Source organism: Perca flavescens, chromosome 23 (assembly GCF_004354835.1).
Source record: "Perca flavescens isolate YP-PL-M2 chromosome 23, PFLA_1.0, whole genome shotgun sequence".
NCBI classification, from domain to species: domain Eukaryota; kingdom Metazoa; phylum Chordata; class Actinopteri; order Perciformes; family Percidae; genus Perca; species Perca flavescens.
The window spans coordinates 20,918,957-20,939,075 of NC_041353.1; the positions used below are offsets into that span (position 1 = coordinate 20,918,957).

Below are 20,119 nucleotides of genomic sequence, written 5' to 3' on the forward strand. Positions count from 1 at the left end.
CTAATGTAATAGCCCGTGTTAGCAGCAGGGTTACTCCTGAGTGTACCCTTATGGTTGGTTTATGTCTTAAAATAATGGCCAGGATTTCTGGGGAAAGGTACGATATGTTAGTTTCAAAACATCACTGCAGGTTGATTGTTTTTCGCAGCAGAGGTTGATTGTGGGCGAGAGGGCGACAACACTGTCTTGGTTAGCTCGCCGAAGCTCTACTGCCACTGTCTCGGCAACGTTAGCTAATGTCCGCTAGCTAATGTAGGCTAACTATAGCCAGTTAGCTTTGTATGTAACGTAACAAAAACCCACCCATCTCAGAAGAGCGAAGCTTAATATTTCATTCAGTAAAGTTATGTACAAAATGAGCACTAACGCCACAGGTCCTATGTTGGCAACGTGAACTCCAAAGGCAGTCGTAATATTTACCTAGTAGGCTAGGCTAACACTGTTGCGCTAACGTTAGCAAAACATCGGCGTAGCTTTAGCTAGCTGTCTAAACTTGTCTTGAGTCCGGACCTTTAATTGTCTATGGTCCGGACTTGAGTACCACAGCCCTGACAGCAGGCACGGATTTAGAAAGCAGAGGCCCCTGGGCACAAAATCTTGGAGGCCCCCCTGCCAGAATTCATGGCCCAAACTCACACAGTATCTTAACTTTTAGAAACAGTAAAAGGAAGCTATGGGTTTTTCTTTAGTTTAAAACAAAACCACTTTCTCCAACTCCATTTCTTGTGATGTTAACTGTGACAGCAAAGGAGATCTATAAATATCTATAAAACAAAAAGACAAAATGGAAATTATCACAGAACAGAATTTATTGCAATAAAGCAAAAAATTACTAAAACTAAAACACTGGCCGGCTGTAGGGTGTCCGGTAAGAAATGGACCGGAGATGTCTGACTTTGAGCTTTATTTACAACTCAAACAAGTTAGATGTGGTTCTGAAATATAAGCAAATAATAATGCACATTAGTAAACATCCGACTTACTCTGAACATTATTTACCAAAACTAAATAGCATAGCCACCAGCATATAACAAGAAAAAATACTAAGAATTACATTAATTTCTATGTAATAATTAACATAAATGTAACATATTATTGTTCAGTAACACAAACTGAGAATAAGCCCCATCTATTACAACACACATATCCATAACGGAGCAAACAGTGTAATACACCTTTACTAGCTAAGCACGTGGCTCAACAGCGCTAGTCTGTTTAATGGCATTGCACGTTGCTAGCAAACACAACCTGAATTTCAACATGTGGCTGCACAAGTAATATTAAACAATCTCCACATCTATCAGCTATGCAATAAGAAACAGCAACAGCAATATTATCAATGCCATAATATGTCTCTCTCTCTCTCTCTCTCTCTCCAAATAAATGTCTTGTCGTAACACGGGCTAAATTGATCCACATCGCAGCAGAACACTTAAGCTTTAACGTTTACACAGATCAACAATCTACTAGGCTGGGTACAGCTGCATCACTTCCCCTCCTGGCCACCCTCCTTACTGGCAGTTAAAGTGTAAAACCACCAGTTTATCTGCACGAGGGACTCTTTACTGCCTGGAACCTTATGCAACAGTCTTTTTTCTGGCCTTTCTCCGTGAAAACTCCTCCACGACTTCAGTGATTCTTGCCATGTGGGAAAATGAGCGCTCCCCTTCACAGTTTGTCACTGGCAAAGTGAGAAACATCCTCAAGGTCAAGTAGACATTAGGGAAGACGGATTGCAGGCCAAGTTCCAACACGGTGTTCAGCATCTTTGATGGCGACTTGTCTTGCTCACACATGAATGATCTGAATTGTATGAGCTCGTTGGCAAAGCTGCTGTTTAGGTCTGATGGATATGCACGGAGTAGTGCATTGGCGTGTTTTGTGACCTCACTGTTGCTCGTTGTTTCTGGCATGAACAAAACTCCAAAGATATCCGTCAATTCCTTGTAGGCAGACAAGCGATGATCAAGACAGCTGACCAGTTTGTCTATGACTACATAAAATGTGCCTATTTGGAATTTCTTCCTCCCATCATGTAGGTTGCTTGGATCTTCTTTAGGCTCACTCTCTTCATCTCCAAAGGTTTTCTGTTTTCTGCTTCGTTGTAGGTCACACTTGTAGGTGTGGAGCACACCTGTTACATTCAGAGCTGCTTTTTCATACATCTCAAACTGATCACGTTGTGTGGAAACAAACGCACGCAATGACTCAAGTAGATCCACTTCTGTCAAAATGTTGATGTCACTTTTTTGTAGCATTATGCTTGTTGCTTGAAATCTGTCAAGGATTGTATCCCAGAAAAAGGCCATAAATGCAGTTTCTAGATATTTCAACTTAGCGCACAGCACCCCTGCTTCATGTCTGGTGTCTCTTTTTTCCTCATCTGAGCTGGCTATATTTGCAAGTGCCTCCTTTATCTTTGCATAGTTTTTCGATAGAGCTTTGGTGGCATCTGCTCGACAGCTCCATCGTGTACCTGACAGAGATTTCAGTGTCAAACTTATCCCGTCTGTGTTGCGGAAAACTTTCCCCCATCGGTTGGTAGAGGAGGAACAAAATGTATACAGTGACTGGAGCATGGTGAAGTAATTTCAAACTTCTGGGCTGCTTGCCTCTATGGTGTTGACTCCAACTAAATTCAGGGAGTGAGCTGCGCAGGGTACATAATGCATTAAAGGATTTCTCTTCTTTAGATGCGCTTGAAGTCCATTATACTTTCCAGACATATTACTGGCGTTGTCATATGACTGGCCTCTGCAATTTGACAGCTCCAAGCCTAAGCTCTCAACCATGGCAACAACGCATTCTGCCAAACTTTCACCTGTGTGGCTTTCAATTGGCTCAAAAGCGAGAAAACGCTCAACAACTTTCCCTTTCTTGTCAACAAATCTGAAAATAAAAGTAAGTTGATCAACGTGGGACAGATCTGGGGTTGAGTCGACAACTACAGAAAAAGTATTTTGCTTCCCTAATTTCATCCGCAACAGTCAGCCTAGTTTTTTCTCCCATCACATCAATAAATTCCTCACACGTTGTGGATGACAAATAAGAAACATTCCCGCTGCCTTTCATAACCAAACTTATCAATATGTCTAGCTAAGAATGGGTCGAACTGAGCTATCAGTTCTAGAATGCCAAGGTAATTTCCATTTAGAGGTGACCCCAGCAATTCATTATCACCTCTAAAGGCAAGTCCTCTCTCCCCGAGAAACTTGATCACCGCCACGACTCTTTTGAGGACCTCTCTCCAGTATTGTCTTGCTCCTTCCATTTGTTTTAGTAAAGATGAGACAATGGTTGCGGTGCCCTTACATCTTTGATGTAAAGATAGCATGCAGCTCCTGTGCACATCACTCTTCTCATGATCCCCAATGCGTTCTGAGTGTTTCCAGTCGCTAAATCCTTCAACAAACTGATTATCCCAATACATAAATGTCCCACATTTATGTATTGATAAGCCTAGACCGCGAATCTGATAATACAAATTAACAGTCAACATTAATACAACAACGTTACATGATTTAAAAAGTAACATATACGGGGACAGATCAGAGGAGCTGGGCTCTAGCTAAATCAGAAAACAATATTTATTTAGGTGGGTTGGTGGACGCAGATTCGGAAGGCTTCAGCGCCAATCGGGGTATAATAATCAGGGTTTTTAATAAGTGGAAAAAGTAATAGATTTGCCTACATTTTGAGCCTGTCAAACCTGTAATGTAGCCTACGTTAACCTAATGTAGCCTACGTTAACCTACCCGTCAACTGTAATTAACTACGCAACAACTCCTTGGCATTTTGACTTACGCGATGCTGCTACTAGCTAGCTATCTAGCTACACAAAACACGTCTTCTTTCTGCCCCCTGGTTGCGTGCGCAAGCAGTGATGACATTGCCGAGAAACCCATATGTCAATGGTGTAACCTAAATAACAAATACACAGAGTGCGCCTTTATTTTGAGATGTCTTATTTTGATTGGTTACTTTCGGTATCAGTCATCCCCCCCTGTGGTAATTGGTTGTAGGTACGGAAGAGAACGAGTGAGTGCGGGGTGCAAACGCATGGGCAGGTACAACGAAAAGCAGCGACAGAGTCAAGGGGAGAGAGATAAGAGCACACGGAGCGGGAGAAACTCGAACACTAGGATAGATAGCTTGGGGAAGCTTGAAGTGAACCGACGAAGCTGTAGCGGAGAACAATTCTGCACATTTCTTGTTCATTTAGCATTTGGATATGGCAAAAGTTTGTGCGCGTGTGTCGGTGCTGCTAAGCTAAAGCTAACGTCGGCGAGTCGCTGAACCGAAGACGCCATTTCTGACCGGAGACGTTCCTGCTAATGAGGATTTTTGCCGTCGCTGCCGCCTGGTTTCATGTTTCGGACCTTGAACTGTCTCTCCTGGACTGACCCCAACTTGTGAGTTAAGACCTGTTTTTTATATATATATATATATATATATATATGTGTGTGTGTGTGTGTGGCCGGAAATATTTTGGTACTGCCAATTCAGTGTTACACAACTTTCAAACTATTGTTTTATCAACTGTGGTCAAAATAATTTTGTGTTGAATTATAACTTGTCTCCTGCTAGTTGTACTACAACACTTACTTTAAAAAAAATAAGCATATGCCTATTTCTGAAAATATGTTTCTATCTCTTTTTGTTGTAGTTTGTAGATGGTCCTGAATAGGGTTGGGCATTGTTTGGATATTAACGATTCTGATTCCAATTCCGATTCTTCCTTTCGATTCCGATTCTTTGAGTGGTGGTGTTGAAATGGGTCACATGCTTATTTTCAGTTTTACAGGGCTTTTTCAATGTAAAATAAAGCCACACTAGAGCGCTCCTTACTGCAACCCAACAAGCGCCTGGCCGCTTCGGAAACCAAAACTTGCGCATATTAAATTGGGAAGTGATGATCAGATTTGAAACCAAATCCTCCAAACGGTTCCAATGAAGAAACGATTCTACTGGAATCGTAATTTTTGAAACTATTCCAAGTAGGAATCGGTTCTCGATGTCCAATCCTAGTCCTGAAGCACTCTTCTTGCCATATCAACACCGCAACTAAATAGAGGTTAGGCCTGTCACGATAACAAATTTTGCTGGACGATAAATTGTCCCAGAAATTATTGCGATAAACGATAATATTGTCATCGCGAGACCATTTGCATCTAATATAATGATAATGTCATAATAATAATAATACTAGAAGGTACACCTTTTCAAAGATCAATATACTTTTATTTCTAAAGAATATTTAACACTGGAACTGGAAGACATTTTAAATATCCACAATATGTCTTTGATCTCCTTTGGTATGTCGTCTTTCAAGCTGATGTACAGTTGTGGAATTGCCGTTTGTGACACGTAAGTTCTCAGACTAGAGACTCTGTACTACATTTTACAATTATTTAACACTAAATATTACATTTAAATAATATATAATTAATAAATAAAATCTATATGTATGGCTACCTGCCACGTGGCGAGTAAATGTACCAAAATAGTTCTGTTTTTCAGTCTTCATTTTGGCGAAGGTGCGGCTTCTGCTCCTCTGCAGGTTGGAGCTTCGTGGGGGCGGGCCACACACACACACACACACACACACACTCACTCAGGCACCAACTCTGACATACTTTCCACACTCCGTGTCCGCGGACAGCTGTAGGCTTGTACCGTTAATGTTCTGTGCATTGTCGGACACATGCAGCCACTTTCCTGAAACCGCTTGCGAGACTGACGAGTCCACAGCGGCGTGTATGTCCGAGCCCGTCTCCACAGTCTCCACCGGCGGGTTGTCAGCTGTGTGGTTTGGAATGAAAGGAAGAAAACGGGACGCCGAGTAACACGGTGGATATCGATCATATACTTTTTGTTTTTTGACGGCGCCTTAACTGCAAAGTGCTACAGGAAACCCTGCTCCAACTCTCTCTCTCTCTCCGCCTGGAGTCCCGCCCACACAAAGACCATGCGACTGACAAGAGGGTTCACTCCTCGTTACGCTAAGGAACCGAGAGTGGTCCTCCAGTCTCTTTGGTAGAGAGAGAGGGAGAGACGAGGAAAACAAACAAGCATGCAAATGGAAATTATCGTGGCCGGAAAAATTATTGAGCTCATTTTTTTTTTTATCATGCGATAACTCGATTTATTGACTATCGCGACAGGCCTAACAGAGGTATGAATTAGCACAACTTTTATGCAATTCTTTCACATTTACTGCAGTCAGATTCACTGTGTTCACTCGGGAGGAATCACTTCACGTGGGTAGGCACTTGTAATGACATCTCGATAGGGTTGGGTACCGAAACTCGGTGCCAATAGGGTAAACGGTAGTAACGAGACCGAATAAGAACGAAAAGTTTCGGTGCCTCATTTCGGTGCTCGACTTTACACTACACCTGACAGCATGTAAAGTTAGCCTACCTTTAGCTAGCAGCTGGATTAATCGCTGTTAAAATGCTGACAGCTAACGTTAAACAGTGTAAAGTGTGACTGTATTTCACTGTGGAGGACTTCTACAGCGGGATGTAACAGTCTGCTCTGCAGCGCAGCAGCTGCCGTTGTCGCAATTCATAGATATATGTTTATATCTATGGTCGGAATTAAACAACACAGACGGTGCGTTCACTTGCAGCTGCCATTGTCGGAATTAAACAACACAGATTCACTTAAAACAGGTAGCCTTGTGGTGCATTCACAGTAATTGTAAAATAGCCTTTTCCCATCTGGGGTTCAACAGCAATTTACTGGTGAAATAAGTTATTGTTATAGTTATTACATTATTATTAAATCTTTAATTTTGACCATGGCCTTAGCAATAAACAAGTCACTGACTGTTGTTTACTACACTTATTTTTTTTTCTTCTTTTTTTTTTTTTACTTTATTGAAAAGTACCGATTCAGGCACCGTTTAGGCACCGGCACCGTTTTAAAAGTATCGATTTAGCACCGGAATCAAAAAAAAACCAAACGATACCCAACCCTACATCTCGAACATGTTAAGAGGCTAAACTTGCCCGGTTTCAGCCTCCTTGGTGCAAGCAGGAGGATAACACAGTGTAGGCAACACCGGTTGTTTTCGTTTTTCTCGCTACTGACTAGAGCTGGGCAATATATCAATATTATATGGATATCGTGATATGAGACTAGATATCGTCTTAGATTTTGGATATCGTAATATGGCATGAGTGTTGTCTTTTCCTGGTTTTAAAGGCTGCATTACAGTAAAGTGATGTCATTTTTTGAACTTACCAGACTGTTCTAGCTGTTCTATTATTGGCCTTCACCCACTTAGTCATTATATCCACATTACTGATAATTATTTATCAATAAAATATTTTGTGAAAGCACCAACAGTCAACCCTACAATTTCGTTGCTGTATCAATATTGAGGTATTTGGTCAAAAATATTGTGATATTTGATTTTCTCCATATCGCCCAGCCCTACTACTGACAGCACTCCAAATTTACAAACAACAGAGCTACATGTTGAAATCGGCCGGAATTCTCCTTTTTAAGGCCAATTAACACTCCAGCGTTAAATCGACACCATGGGTGGGTACGTGGAGATACCAACTCAACGCCGTAGCCTGAAGTGCACCTCTCAAAAAATATAACTACACGTTGAGGCAACGCAGACCGCAACGATGATTGGGTCCGTTTGGCCCTGGCTTGGTAGTGTTTCATTTCCCCCCTATTCAATTCCGGGTTCTCCTTCTCCATTAACAGGAATACAAAACAAAACAAGGGTTCTGCAAACAAAACTATTTAATGAATATGTATTTAAGACTCTGATTTTTTCATAATCAAACTGGTGTACAAACTGTGCATTAAAAATGTGGACTTTCATTCATTAATTCTGTCAAAATCCTCAGCAAATGTACAACAAAAATAAAACCGTAAAATGATAAGTTTTAAAAATAGATTTTTATAAAGTTCAGATGTTTGGTTGATTAATGTAGCAACCATTTGTAAGAATACAAGACTTTTAGGGATGCCTATAAATCAAATTATGGGCGTCCATCAGTTTTCATTTGAATGTTTTTGTTATTTAAGGGGACACCTCAATGGTGACCTCAGACTCCTGGCATAAAGAAATTAGGAGAATATAAAGAAGAATCAATCTCCTAAGGCAGACACACGCTGGAAGTGTTAGTACCACCAGTATCTAAAACGAAAAACAAATTGATTTAAATGATGATGATATAAAAAATCATTTTTGAAATGGCTAAAATGTAATGCTGTGTTACAACAAAAGCTAGCAATGTGGCTCCTCTCACACAGACTTGATCATCATTCTGGTGGCCTTCAAGGAGTAAGGCGCAGGATTCTTCCAGGTATGCCAGTAGAGGCCTGACGCCCAGCCGATGTGATCACCTGCAGCATGCCAGTCGCTGTTCAGACTGGCAGAGCCACAGCGGCTGTACCACCAACCGCCGCCGTCTGAATTGGTACATTCATTTTCAGCGATGTCACCAAAGATGCACGGGGAGCAGCCATCATTGTCGCGATCGGTGGTGCTGAAGCCGTAGCCATTCTGGTCGATGCCCGAATAGGCACCACGGATGGCATCACCTTTGGACGAAATTGGAAAACAATGTAAGGAAGTTTAGAATGTAGAATTCAGGGGATGTCTTTAAAATGTAACATTTGCCGAACAGTGGCCACTGTTCGGCATTTTTAAACGAGTCATGAATTCAGTGAGCCTATTAGGGCTTCACGACATGAGGAAAATATCTAATTTCGATTATTTTGACTGATATTGCGACATGATTCATGATATTGGAGGGAGTGATCCTTTTTTTATCATTATTCTCTTTTTCAATGAAAAATATATAAATTATAAATGATTAGTGTGATTTTTAAGCAAGGCTCTGTACCAAACGGCACCATAATACTTAATTCAGAATGGTTTGACACATATTTTGTCTTTTAACCAAATATCCGTGTGTGCCCTGGGATTTGAATATTGCACTAGTCCATATTTCGATAAAATTGCGACTAATTGTGCAGCCCTAGAGCCTATTCAGTAATGTCAGTTATACAGATATATCTGGCTTAAGTTTGCCAACATTAGCTAACGTTAGCTACCATAAGCTACTGGTCATACCAGACCAAGGCTGTGTCTCAAATTGTGGACTTCTGTACAGTACACTTGCTATTTTGAGTACATAGTGTGTTCACACTGATGAGGTGCAGTGTACTACGAGTACCCAGATGTTGCATTCAAAGGGTCAAAACGTTGAGTGTGGAACGCTGGACACTTTCCACTCTCGCATTTTTGCTATGGAGCGGAAGCTACAGGACCACCAACGTATTTTCAAACGTGAAAATGGCGGGTGAGGATGCTGCAGCGGTTGCGATTGAAGTGGTTAACACCAAACTACTGTATACTAATGTAATTTATACAGTTTTTTTTTTAATACACTCGCTATAGATTTAGCAGCACAGTACTGTAAAAACCTACAGTACAATACCATATTTTTTCATTACAGTAAAATACTTAATAATAATTTAATAGTAATTTTGGTGAAGCGGGAATATTTTACAGTGTATTTTAGGCTTCCTGTAACCTGGCTGTAATCATATGTCAATGGCTGTAATATACCATGGCAATAATACAGCATTGCTGTAAAAAACGACTCCTGATGTCAGTTACTCAGACAGAACACCAACTGGCCCCAGATACTGAAGGAGAAGCCTTGCTAGCGGAGGATGTTTTAAAGTTTTGGTAAGTTTGGTTTATTTTATGTATTTCATGCTAACTTTTATCATAATGTTTCATGATTATACACTCAAGTGTAACGTTACCACAACATTGTTCTTTTTTATAGTGTGGGGTGCACTGGGCATCCTAACGTTGTGATATCCTCACACAGTCATTTTCTAGCTAAACTTGTGACTTTAGTGTGGATAGCAAGTGGCTATCCTCTGAACATATTGGTTTTTATTTTTTTCTCTGTACAAAATACCCTTACATTTGTTCATACTAACTTACTTGTTAACGTTACATTAACATTACTCTATCTAGCTAGTAAGTACGGGTTCTGCCCATTACTTTCCAGACTCCGTTAACATATTGCTCAATTTAAAAGATCTGGGTTCCCCTTTATACATATAGCTAGCTAGCTAATACTCCTATTTTATAACGTATGACTTTGTATAACTCCTAAAGAAAGGCTTTTCATTTCGGCTTGCATTTTACTTAAACAGATACTCTATAAATTAACTTTAAACTAAAGTGAGATGATAAAGCTAGCTAACGTTACTGTTTGACATCCCAAAACAACGCCAGTCAGCATGTCCGTACAGAGCTTTTACAACTTAGCTATTATTTCATTAAATTAGAGTTCTGCTTCGTGAAACATGATGCCAATTTTTATCAGAATAACTTAGTGAATTATGAAAGGTCTGTTTGATTAGTTCATTTACAGAAATGACTGACAACGAGGCAAATAAAATCTTCATCTCGTTCACTGTCTGAGGCAAACGTCCATTAATCTATCATTAAATTAAACCGAGCCGAGCTTTACCAGTAAACATCTACTCCTTCTTAAAGATCATTTGTTTTCTTACGACTTATAAACATTCACTAACTCTTTCGGTCATCATGATTTCACATAATTTGGTTTTAACTTTAACTCCATGTAAAGTGATTAATGATGTTTCCAAGGTAACATTAATGTTCGTCTGCTTAACGTCGCAGTTTACACATTTATATTACTACTGTTTTATTAAATCTGAGTTTTACAGAGTCAAACATTGTAACATGTAACATTATAAAGAAAAGGTATTTTTTGTCTTGGTAACAACATCAGTACCCATCGTCTAATAACCAATAATGACATCCAAAAGGAACCCACATTCATCACTATAGTCTACTCATGTTGTCCTGGGACACTATAACAACTCTTTGCTTAATGTTGTTTTATCATGATGCAGATCACTGCAGCCTAAGCAGACATGGAGGCACATCAGATGACCAGACAGACACCCCCACCCTCATTATGATGGTAAGTAAATACAATCCCTTTATAATGGAATCCCATTATTTGTGCATCAAAATAGTAATAATATACAGTATGTGTTTGATTTCAGAATAAAATACTGTAGGTTTTTATTATTTTCAGGTGGATCTACTGAGGGAATTGTCGTCATGAGAGCTGGACAGCAGTGAAACATTTGCTGATGCCTGCTGCTGCTCTTTGTGGAAACATGTTGAAGGATATCAACACTATCACATTTGACTGAAAGTTGCTGCAGCTCTCTGGGCTGAACTCGCAGCGAAAATATGAATGTTGTCAAGGACAGGAAAATGTTGAAAATTAGAAAAAAATGTTTAAATAAAATTATTTTTTAAATTAAGAACATTGTTTGGATTGCCTTTTGATTTGTATTTGTTATTCTGAAGTATACCTTATTAGTAGTACAATATTAGTAGCTGGAGATTATTATATATTATTTATAATAGTAATAATCAATAATATAGTAATATATCAATATTAATAAAACTGCATATTACAGTACAATACCATCAAATTACAAAATACCATAAAAATACAGTAAAATACTGTTTTGTACTTTTACAGTATTGTTTATATATACTGTAAATTGCATTACAGTACAGTTACAGTAGTTTGCTGTAAAATCGATTTACAGTAACTTGCTGGCAACCGTGCTGCCTGTAATTTACTGTAAATAAACAAGGAAATTGTTTAGAGTGTAGCTACCAACCATACTGAAGTCAGATAGTGAGAAAACAAGCCGGTATATATTTTGGCTGGCAGCAAAAGGTGGCGGTAATGCTCGTCTTTACCATTTAAAAAAAAAAAAGTAATTTCATGGACCGTGCGTAATTTGAGAAACTACCCTGTCGAAATTTACACACTATACAAGTGAGTACACAGTGTACTACATGGGAGTGTATCCAAATTGAGACATGGCAAAAGTAAAGCTGTAGTAAAACCCTGAGTGCAGTACATTAAGGTGTATTTTTCTTAATTATGGAATGGACTTCTCATTTGAAAGAAGAAAACTTTTTTTTTTTTAAAAGTTGTGTTGTCTCGCTTTAAAGCTCCAATGTGTAGCATTTTATTATTTGTAGCTCAACACATCGTTGACCTAGACACATTACAAATGTGTTCATTCCTGAGGAGACAGTCAGCCTCTTGCTACTCCACACTTATGTATCAAGGCTGGATTTGAAGCTGCTGGATGCTTCACACCAAAATAAAGAAAGAGGGAACTGTTTGACAGAAAACAGAGCTTAGACAGAGTTTGTGCTGAAAGCAGATGGTGGAAGAAGTGAAAGTGACCTTTTAATGTGGACACCAGGAGTAGTAGTTGCCAAGGTAACAACAATGAACAATAAAACTTCCATAATTTTGTTGTGCTAACACTTGATGTTCTGTTAGAAATTTCTGCACTAAGCAGATTTCATCTACATTTATTAAAATGAAGTAAAAATAGTGGCCTACAGTATTCAAAGCGGCATAAATGAAAGTAATACAAATGAGATAACATTTGTTGGTCCCTAAAAAGCAGAAAGAGAAGATGGACGGAGAGAAAAAGCTTAAAAGCAGCCGTTAGAAAAGCCTGCAGTACCTGCATTTCCTTGGTATGTCCCAACATGGAGTTTAAAAGCTTCTTTTTCGTTGCCCAATCTGAAGTGTCTGTACTCGGCGAAAGCAGTGCCCTCTTCGTGGTCCCACAGGTCGACCCTCATGGTCCACTTCTTGGTCTTGTACTTGGTCAGAGAGAAAAGCTTCTTCAGACCGAGCCAGTGGTCCTCTGATGGAATCAACAGAGCACAAGCACAGGATTTAGGTATTTGTGATTCTTTTTGCCTTGAGTTACTGAGTGAGTATTGAGTTGTTAGTTTGAGTCACTGCTGCAGGATGCAGGCCTTTAGGTCACCTGCAGAGTCGGGCAAGAACTCTGGGACAGCTGAAAGTTTAGGCTTGCTTTTAGCTCACACAATGCTTTCCTCCAAGAGTAGTTGGCACCACAGGCTGATTTGCATACATTTCTGTGTGGTAGAAAATGTGCATATTACCCTCAGAGTGTATATTAATTTAGTTCTAAAGCTGCTTTTTGTCAGCCATTCTCGAGGAGAGCATGTGGCAAAAGGAACGTTTTTGGAGTTGAGAAGCGCCATGAAGTGAGACGATAGCCAGCAGGCGCCTGCCGGGGCCACTAGCTCATCGCTCGGTCAGTCCTGCTCAGAGACCCCGCTGTAAGCTGGAGGTCTCTCAGACCGGTCTCATAAATAAGAGGCTTTTATTTCGCCGTTGACGGTTCGTTTGTTTAAATATCACAACACGTCCATCATAAGATTGACGGGAACCTGTGGTTAACTGTCTTTCCAGAGTTAAACTCTGGGCACATACACACACACACGGTCACAGCACAGCAGGCAGAGGCTGGGGAGAGAGAGATACCCGTTTCTCTTTGGGCGACTTGTTTAAAGGTCCCATGGCATGAAAATTTCACTTTATGAGGTTTTTTAACATTGAGAGTTCCCCCAGCCTGCCTATGGTCCCCCAGTGGCTAGAAATGGTGATAGGTGTAAACCGAGCCCTGGGTATCCTGCTCTGCCTTTTGAGAAAATGAAAGCTCAGATGGGCCGATCTGGAATCTTCTCCTTATGAGGTCATAAGGAACAAGGTTACCTCTCCTTTCTCTGCTTTGCCCGCGCAGTGAATTTGGCCCACCCATGAGAGAGAGACCTCATGCCTTTCCAACAAGCAAAGTGGCAGTTGGTCAAGGCCACACCCTACCCTCCACCTTGCCCCCCCTCCTCCTCAACACTTACAGACAGAGAAATGGCACATATTAAGGCAAGCTCATTGTGGGACTGGCTCTAGTGGCTGTAATTCTGCACCAAGGCTGAATTTTGGGAAAGCGACTTCAGATACAGTATTAGGGGACCACTAAGGTCCATATAAAGTATCCAAAGAGCACCATGTCATGGAACCTTTTAAATTATGACAAATATGCTATATACATTAGATTTAGTATTTAGTTCATACTTTTTTTTGGTGTATTTGTTTTCTGATTTTAATGCTATAAAGACCGGTGCCGTGCTTGCGTTACTCCCTTACCCCTCCTATAGTCCCTATGGCCACTTGGCCAGTGCGAATGCAAATGGAAAAAATGGTTTTGGGGGAGAGTAGTTAGTAGAGCTGCTTAGAAGTGGAGTTTTCCTATAACTACGTTCCTGTAACTACTTGGTCGGAAAGCGGCTATTGTTAAAAGCGAGATTTCCATGTATTTTTTTATCATAAGGCTGAGGTGCTATATAAATACTGGGAAAGTATCAAAACGCACAATCTACAGAGAAATGCACACAGCCCGTATTCAGAAACTGTGCCCTTAAACAAACGGTCAGGACTTCCGCACGGTTGTGATGTCACACCTATTTTATATATAGGTACAAAGTGTTGCTACAGTGCCATTACAGTGTCGAGACCCAGAGTGCAGATGTGGAAGACCTTGAAATGCTGACCAATCAGAGCAGACTAGGCTTTTTTGGAGGGGGGGCTTAAGAAGATGGGCACTAAAATGGAGCGTTTAGGTAGAGGGTGAATATATATATATATATATATATATATATATATATATATATATATATATATATATATATATATATATATATATATGAGAAACATTAAAGCATGTAAACATGTTCTAGTTGACACCCAAAATACAATTTAAAACGTTTGGAAAAAGCAAAAACTGTGAGAAAAGGGCGTCGAAAACGTTGAAAAAAATAAATGTTTTTTTCAAGGTTGACAGGAAGACAACACAAGGTTAACAGAGACCTTTCTGGGATATTTATATTAACTGTGTGTGTAAGGTGTGCCACAGTCATCACAAATTAGATTTTTACCTCACACCCATCAACAAACGCAACCAAAAGAAATTATTTACTTACGTGTTAAGTTTCCAAAACCCTTTTTATATCCGGCCCATTTCCTGTTGAAGGAAACCGCTCCGCCACTGCGCCTCTGAAACACTGTCCAGCCTCCATCTGACCTCATCTCACAGTACACCTGAGCAGTAAACATAACAGAACCAGCTGGCAGGCTTTTTTTTTTTTTTTTTTTTTTTTTTTTTACACGCTCCCTAAATACTGAGACATGTTCTACAGAGCTTTGGAGAAGACAACATTATGTGTTAAACAAGTCAACTGCACGCTCTACTTTGTTTTTCTTTCCAAAATCTGTCATAGAACTGTTTATTGATTTAAGTCAAATTACTTAAAACATAAGTACTAAATTATTATTTTTTGATCAATTTGTTTTTTATAGTTTTTTATATTTTACAACATACAGAACAAACAAATAAGTACTACATTTTAAGATTCAGTTATAGAATAGACAGGCGTAGCAACAGTAACTAAAAGGGTGAGGCTTTGCGAGCGGTCAATTAAAAGCAACAGTTACTTTGTACATGACATGTCATGAAGTGTCTGTTATTGTACCTTAAATGGGGTGCTGACTCCGTGAGGCTGGATTACATAAACGCCACTGGATGCTTGTGGCAAGAGAACCTTTATCTGTGTACAGTCTGTTCCTGAGGTTGGCACAACAAGAAAAACACATGACCAACATTAAATCTGAATATGTGGTGCCTTGTACCTTCCATAATTTGTACATTACACAACATTGTAAGTATATTGTAAGCAATAACAACATTGGCTGTACCTTGAGAAGAAAGCACCTTCTGGCGTTTCTAGAAATACAACAGAAACCATTTTAAAGTGAGATTTTAAAATACAGTTTTAAAATGAATTCTTAAAAATACAGACATTACAGCCAGAGCTGGAGAAGAGAGTTAATTTGTTCTGGTCTAAAACATATTAAAGAGAATAGAGGGGGAAGACATTAGAGTGATGTTTTTATTACCTTAGTCTGTTCTGTGCAGCTCAAAAGAAATGCCAAAATGAGCACACAATACCCAACCAAACTCTTCATTTTGACCTGAGTTTGAAAGTGACATGTCAGCCTTAATAGATATCTTTTAAAACATGTCATGAAGAAATCTTTTAATCAACATGCACAACAGTGTTAATTCATTGAATGTTACATGTGAAATCAGACATTCCAGCCTTCATTCCCTTTCACAAGACTAAGGGTAAAATACCAGTAAGAGCAAATACTAATATAATCATTCTTTCTAACACTTACCTCCTGCGTTGGATGAACCTTGAATGCCAGCTCAAATTCCACAACAGCCCTTTTTCACACTGAATAAACTGCCACACCTCCTTAGTGATTACGATGAATGTCGTCACTTCCAGTCGCGTGGGAGCAAAGTCTGTACAACACACCCAGTGATCTTATTTCCCCTATTTCTCTGAAGTAACTTGTTCTTTTTTTACAAAGTATGTCACACAGCTTTCACAACTGACATTTAAACTCTGCTGCACTAAAATATGCCCAGCAGTGTTTACAGGCTCATTTCTCTGACTTTTTCCATCTGGCTACACCTCTCAAGGCAAACAACATTCTGAGGCTGAGTCAAACCAGAAATACCTGCTGTGTTGTTGAAGCCTGCTACAGTGCCAAGTACTAGGGCTGGGCGATATGGACCAAAAGTCATATCCCGATATATTTTGGCTGAATATCGATATACGATATATATCCCGATATTTTTTCCGCAAAGTGAGAGCAGTTCAAGTCAAAGTCAAATATGACATGTCCCATGTAGTTTCATAGAAAAAATTTCAGTGAACAGTTGCAAAATCAAATGAATAAATAATAAACAGGTTTCTTCACCTTGTTCAATGCTCAGCTGTTCAAATAACAATAAAATGTAAACAAATACTGTATAACAACAGGAGTACCTTTTATGAAATCATAGCTCCATAAGGTTTGTTTTAGTTTTTTCCAACGTTTTAAATTGTTAAATTTTTCTTCTACACATTTTCAGCGCTTATTTCTACGTCCCATATTTTCTAATATAGGGCTGGGCGATATAGAGAAAATCAGATATCATGATATTCTTGACCAAATACCTCGATATCGATATTGCGGCGATATATTCTAGAGTTGACAGTTGGTGCTCTCGCAAAATATCTTCACACTTAGATTTTAGATAAATAATCATTAATAATAGAACAGCTAGAACAGTCTGGTAAGTTCAGAACAGTACATCACTTCACTGTAATGCAGCCTTTAAAACCAGGAAAAGACACTTATGTCATATCACGATATTACGATATCCAAAATCTAAGACGATATCTAGTCTCATATCACGATATCGATATAATATCGATATATCGCCCAGCCCTACCAAGTACTCACTTTTCCTCATGCCTGTTTAACAGCATGGGATAGAAAACTGCTTATTTGAAACTTACCACCTCCTTTGAATTTTTTGCCAGGAGTTGCATTGAAATTTTGACATTTCCCAGAGGATGACTCCTACTGACTTTGTTAACTCTGACTCTGTCATGTCTTGATGGTAACCCAGGATTTGCGAAAGTCTTTTGTGACCGTTAAGGTTAGTCATAGACCTCGAATGGTTGAGGTTAGTATTGGTTGTCAGAAAGTGTTTGTCGCAAGAGGTTTTGCAAATCCAGGGTTACCATTTGGACACCATCCTTACTCTTGCGTCAGCAGGAGGTTAACTTTTTTTAGGGAAATGTCTTGAATACTAATGGCTGGTTTGCCATGGAACAGATATTCGTGGTGCCCAGACGATTAATCTCTTTTTATGACTTTTGATCCCCTAAAAGTTCATATAGTGCCACCAGCAGGTTAAACTTTTTTCACCCGTCAGTGTCCAACATAACATTTTATCCCCACTGGCCCCCCAGGCCTGTAGATCAGGGTTTTACTGGCCTTTGTATATTTTTACTGGCCGGGGGGGACACTTTTCCAAATTGATAATTTACTAATCGAATATACATTGTAATGATTCATCCAAACAACACCAAAAAAAAAAAAACTATTCTGCTACAAATATGAGTTCAGGCAGTTTAGTTGGATTTGCACTCTAATAGTTCATAGTTATTATACAGTAATGTTTGTTTTAACTTATGTAGAAATACCAGAGTGAGACTATAGTTTCACTGTGTCAAGGCCATGCTGCCTTCGCTTAGTCTTTGTAAACTAACGTCGATGATTGTCATCATGAATAAATGGTGTATTTTGGTTTAAAAAAAAAAAAGAGCAATCATTGATAACACTTGTGATATGGTTGTCAATTTGTCATTGTTCTTAAATCATGCAACATAGCTAATTTGCCACATTGTTTTGAAGAGGAGAAGACATGCTTATAGCAGTATGCCATTGTGCCGTGTTGTCAAGACGCATAATCGTTTTTTAGCGTATTTATCAACGCAATTGACCTACATTACGAGTGTATTGTCGCCATAGCGAGTAGTATAAAGGGACGTAGGTCCGCATAAGGAGGTTGGTTGGGGTCGCGGATGGGTAAAACACAGGACTTTCACCCGGGAGAGCTGTATACAGGTTAGACATACACGCAAATAGCTGAAAATGCTTTAGGAAAGTGGTGTTTATGTTTACGCAAAGTCATGATGACATGTTGCTTGTAAGGCAAATATCAGATTAGAGTAAATTTATTTTATTTAAACACCCATCTGGTAACAAGTGTGTTTCCTCTTCGTGTTTATATTGTAGTAACTGGGGAAGCTTAATTTGCAGGTAGCTAACGTTAGCTAGTAATTATTAGTTCACCCTGCGGCCCCTCTGCCTGACTCCCAGCCTCTAGGAGACTACTTCGTCGGGAGGAGAGCAAACAGCAGCCAGAACTGGGGTCAAGTTGCGGCTGGCTGTCCAGTGGAGGGACTGCGACGAACACAAATATTACTAGCTAGCTCCCGGCGAAGGAGGAGAGCGGGCAGCAGCTCCGGTCTGGCTGGGTTTGAGTTGCTGAAGGCCGCAAGTGAAGGTCCAAAGCATGTCTAGACTCTTTGTGGTGGGTGACAGCGATCATTTGTTGGTTAGTGAATTCCATTTCTAATGAACGTTAGTGCTTCTCTTAAAGGTGCTCTAAGTGAGGTGACACGTTTTTTTAGGCTACAACATTTTTTTTGTCACATACAGCAAACCTCTCCTCCCAATCCGCGAGCTGCCTGCCCCCTGAACACACTGTAAAAAAAAACATGGTCTCTGTAGACAGCCCAGGATCCACAAACGCCAAATTATTTTTTTTAAGATTATGTTTTTGGGAGCTTTTTTCCTTTTTTATTTCAGAGAGACAGTGGATAGGCAGGAAAGGTGGGAGAGAGATGGGGGATGACACGCAGCAAAGGGCCACATGGTCGGATTCAAACCCGGGCCGTTGCAAAGGCCTCAGCCTACATGGGGCGCACGCTCTTACTGGGTGAGCTAGAGGTCGCCCCGTAATGGAAAATTTTAACAAGAACATTGTTGTACTGAAAAAGGTTACTAAGAGCAAACGGAAATATTTGTTATATTTAATCGCGTCAGCATCTGCGTAACAGATGTGTTCTGTGGTTTGACCTAAGGTCATGAAGACGGCATGTCCAGGCTGTAAGAGTAGGATGGCTGTGAGACATTATCACATCCCAGACACAAGCACACTTAGACGATTCCTGTTTTTAAAGGTTGAACTTATGACTATGTGGGTGATTTCTCTTGGAGTGTTCCTCTTTTTGTGTATAAAGGATGCCAACTTTCTGCATGTTTTTTGAAGAGCTCTTTCTCTGCACTGTGCAGCAGTGCGGTGAAACCAGCTGTCCACTCTCAAGCAATAATACTTATGACTCTTCCACATTGCACTCTGTTTTGTGAAAGTTGTTTTTGCTTGAAAGTAATAAAACAGACAGTTTGATTTTCCTCCATCTTTTGTTATTGAAGACATCTTTACTCACTCTGCTACATAGAAACTTCCACCACAACCACCAAACATAAACCGTTTTCCAGCTAATAACCGACAAGAAGGAGCTGGTCGAGCCATCACTACAGCAGCATTACTCGGGATTTCCACAGGATGTATAACTGCTCCGCTGTGTGTCTGTTGCGTGCTCTGCCGTCCGTCAAATATCCACTAGGTCCGGATTTGGCGTGGCTGCGGCCATGACTGACAGCTTTAGTCGCAAATTCACGTAGAATAGAACCAC

At 39.9% G+C, this 20,119-nt stretch overlaps 1 protein-coding gene and 1 long non-coding RNA gene across 2 annotated transcripts; one reads left to right on the plus strand and one right to left on the minus strand.

Annotated features, from left to right (window-relative positions):
* Nucleotides 1–7,749: 7,749 nt before the first annotated feature.
* On the minus strand, nt 7,750–16,297 carry LOC114550300 (angiopoietin-related protein 5-like). The gene is made up of 7 exons (XM_028570970.1): nt 16,191–16,297; nt 15,909–15,983; nt 15,708–15,735; nt 15,485–15,576; nt 14,936–15,053; nt 12,604–12,789; nt 7,750–8,574 (listed from the first exon to the last, which is right to left on the minus strand). Exons 2-7 carry the CDS (start codon nt 15,975–15,977, stop codon nt 8,276–8,278), a joined length of 792 nt encoding a protein of 263 aa, XP_028426771.1. The 5' UTR covers nt 15,978–15,983; nt 16,191–16,297; the 3' UTR covers nt 7,750–8,275.
* Nucleotides 7,801–11,305, plus strand: LOC114550301 (uncharacterized). Its single transcript, XR_003691674.1, has 4 exons — nt 7,801–8,598; nt 9,655–9,730; nt 10,942–11,012; nt 11,130–11,305. It is a non-coding gene; the product is annotated as an uncharacterized LOC114550301 (long non-coding RNA).
* Nucleotides 16,298–20,119: the final 3,822 nt, after the last annotated feature.

Bases quoted from the DNA above. Each gene is read 5' to 3' on its own strand.
- LOC114550300 (XM_028570970.1), bottom strand. From the start codon at position 15,977: ATGAAGAGTTTGGTTGGGTATTGTGTGCTCATTTTGGCATTTCTTTTG. The intron at 15,577-15,707 runs GTACAGCCAATG...TGCCAACCTCAG, and splicing joins GAAGGTGCTTTCTTCTCAAG to GAACAGACTGTACACAGATA. The intron at 12,790-14,935 runs GTAAGTAAATAA...TGATTCCATCAG, and splicing joins GGGTTTTGGAAACTTAACAC to AGGACCACTGGCTCGGTCTG.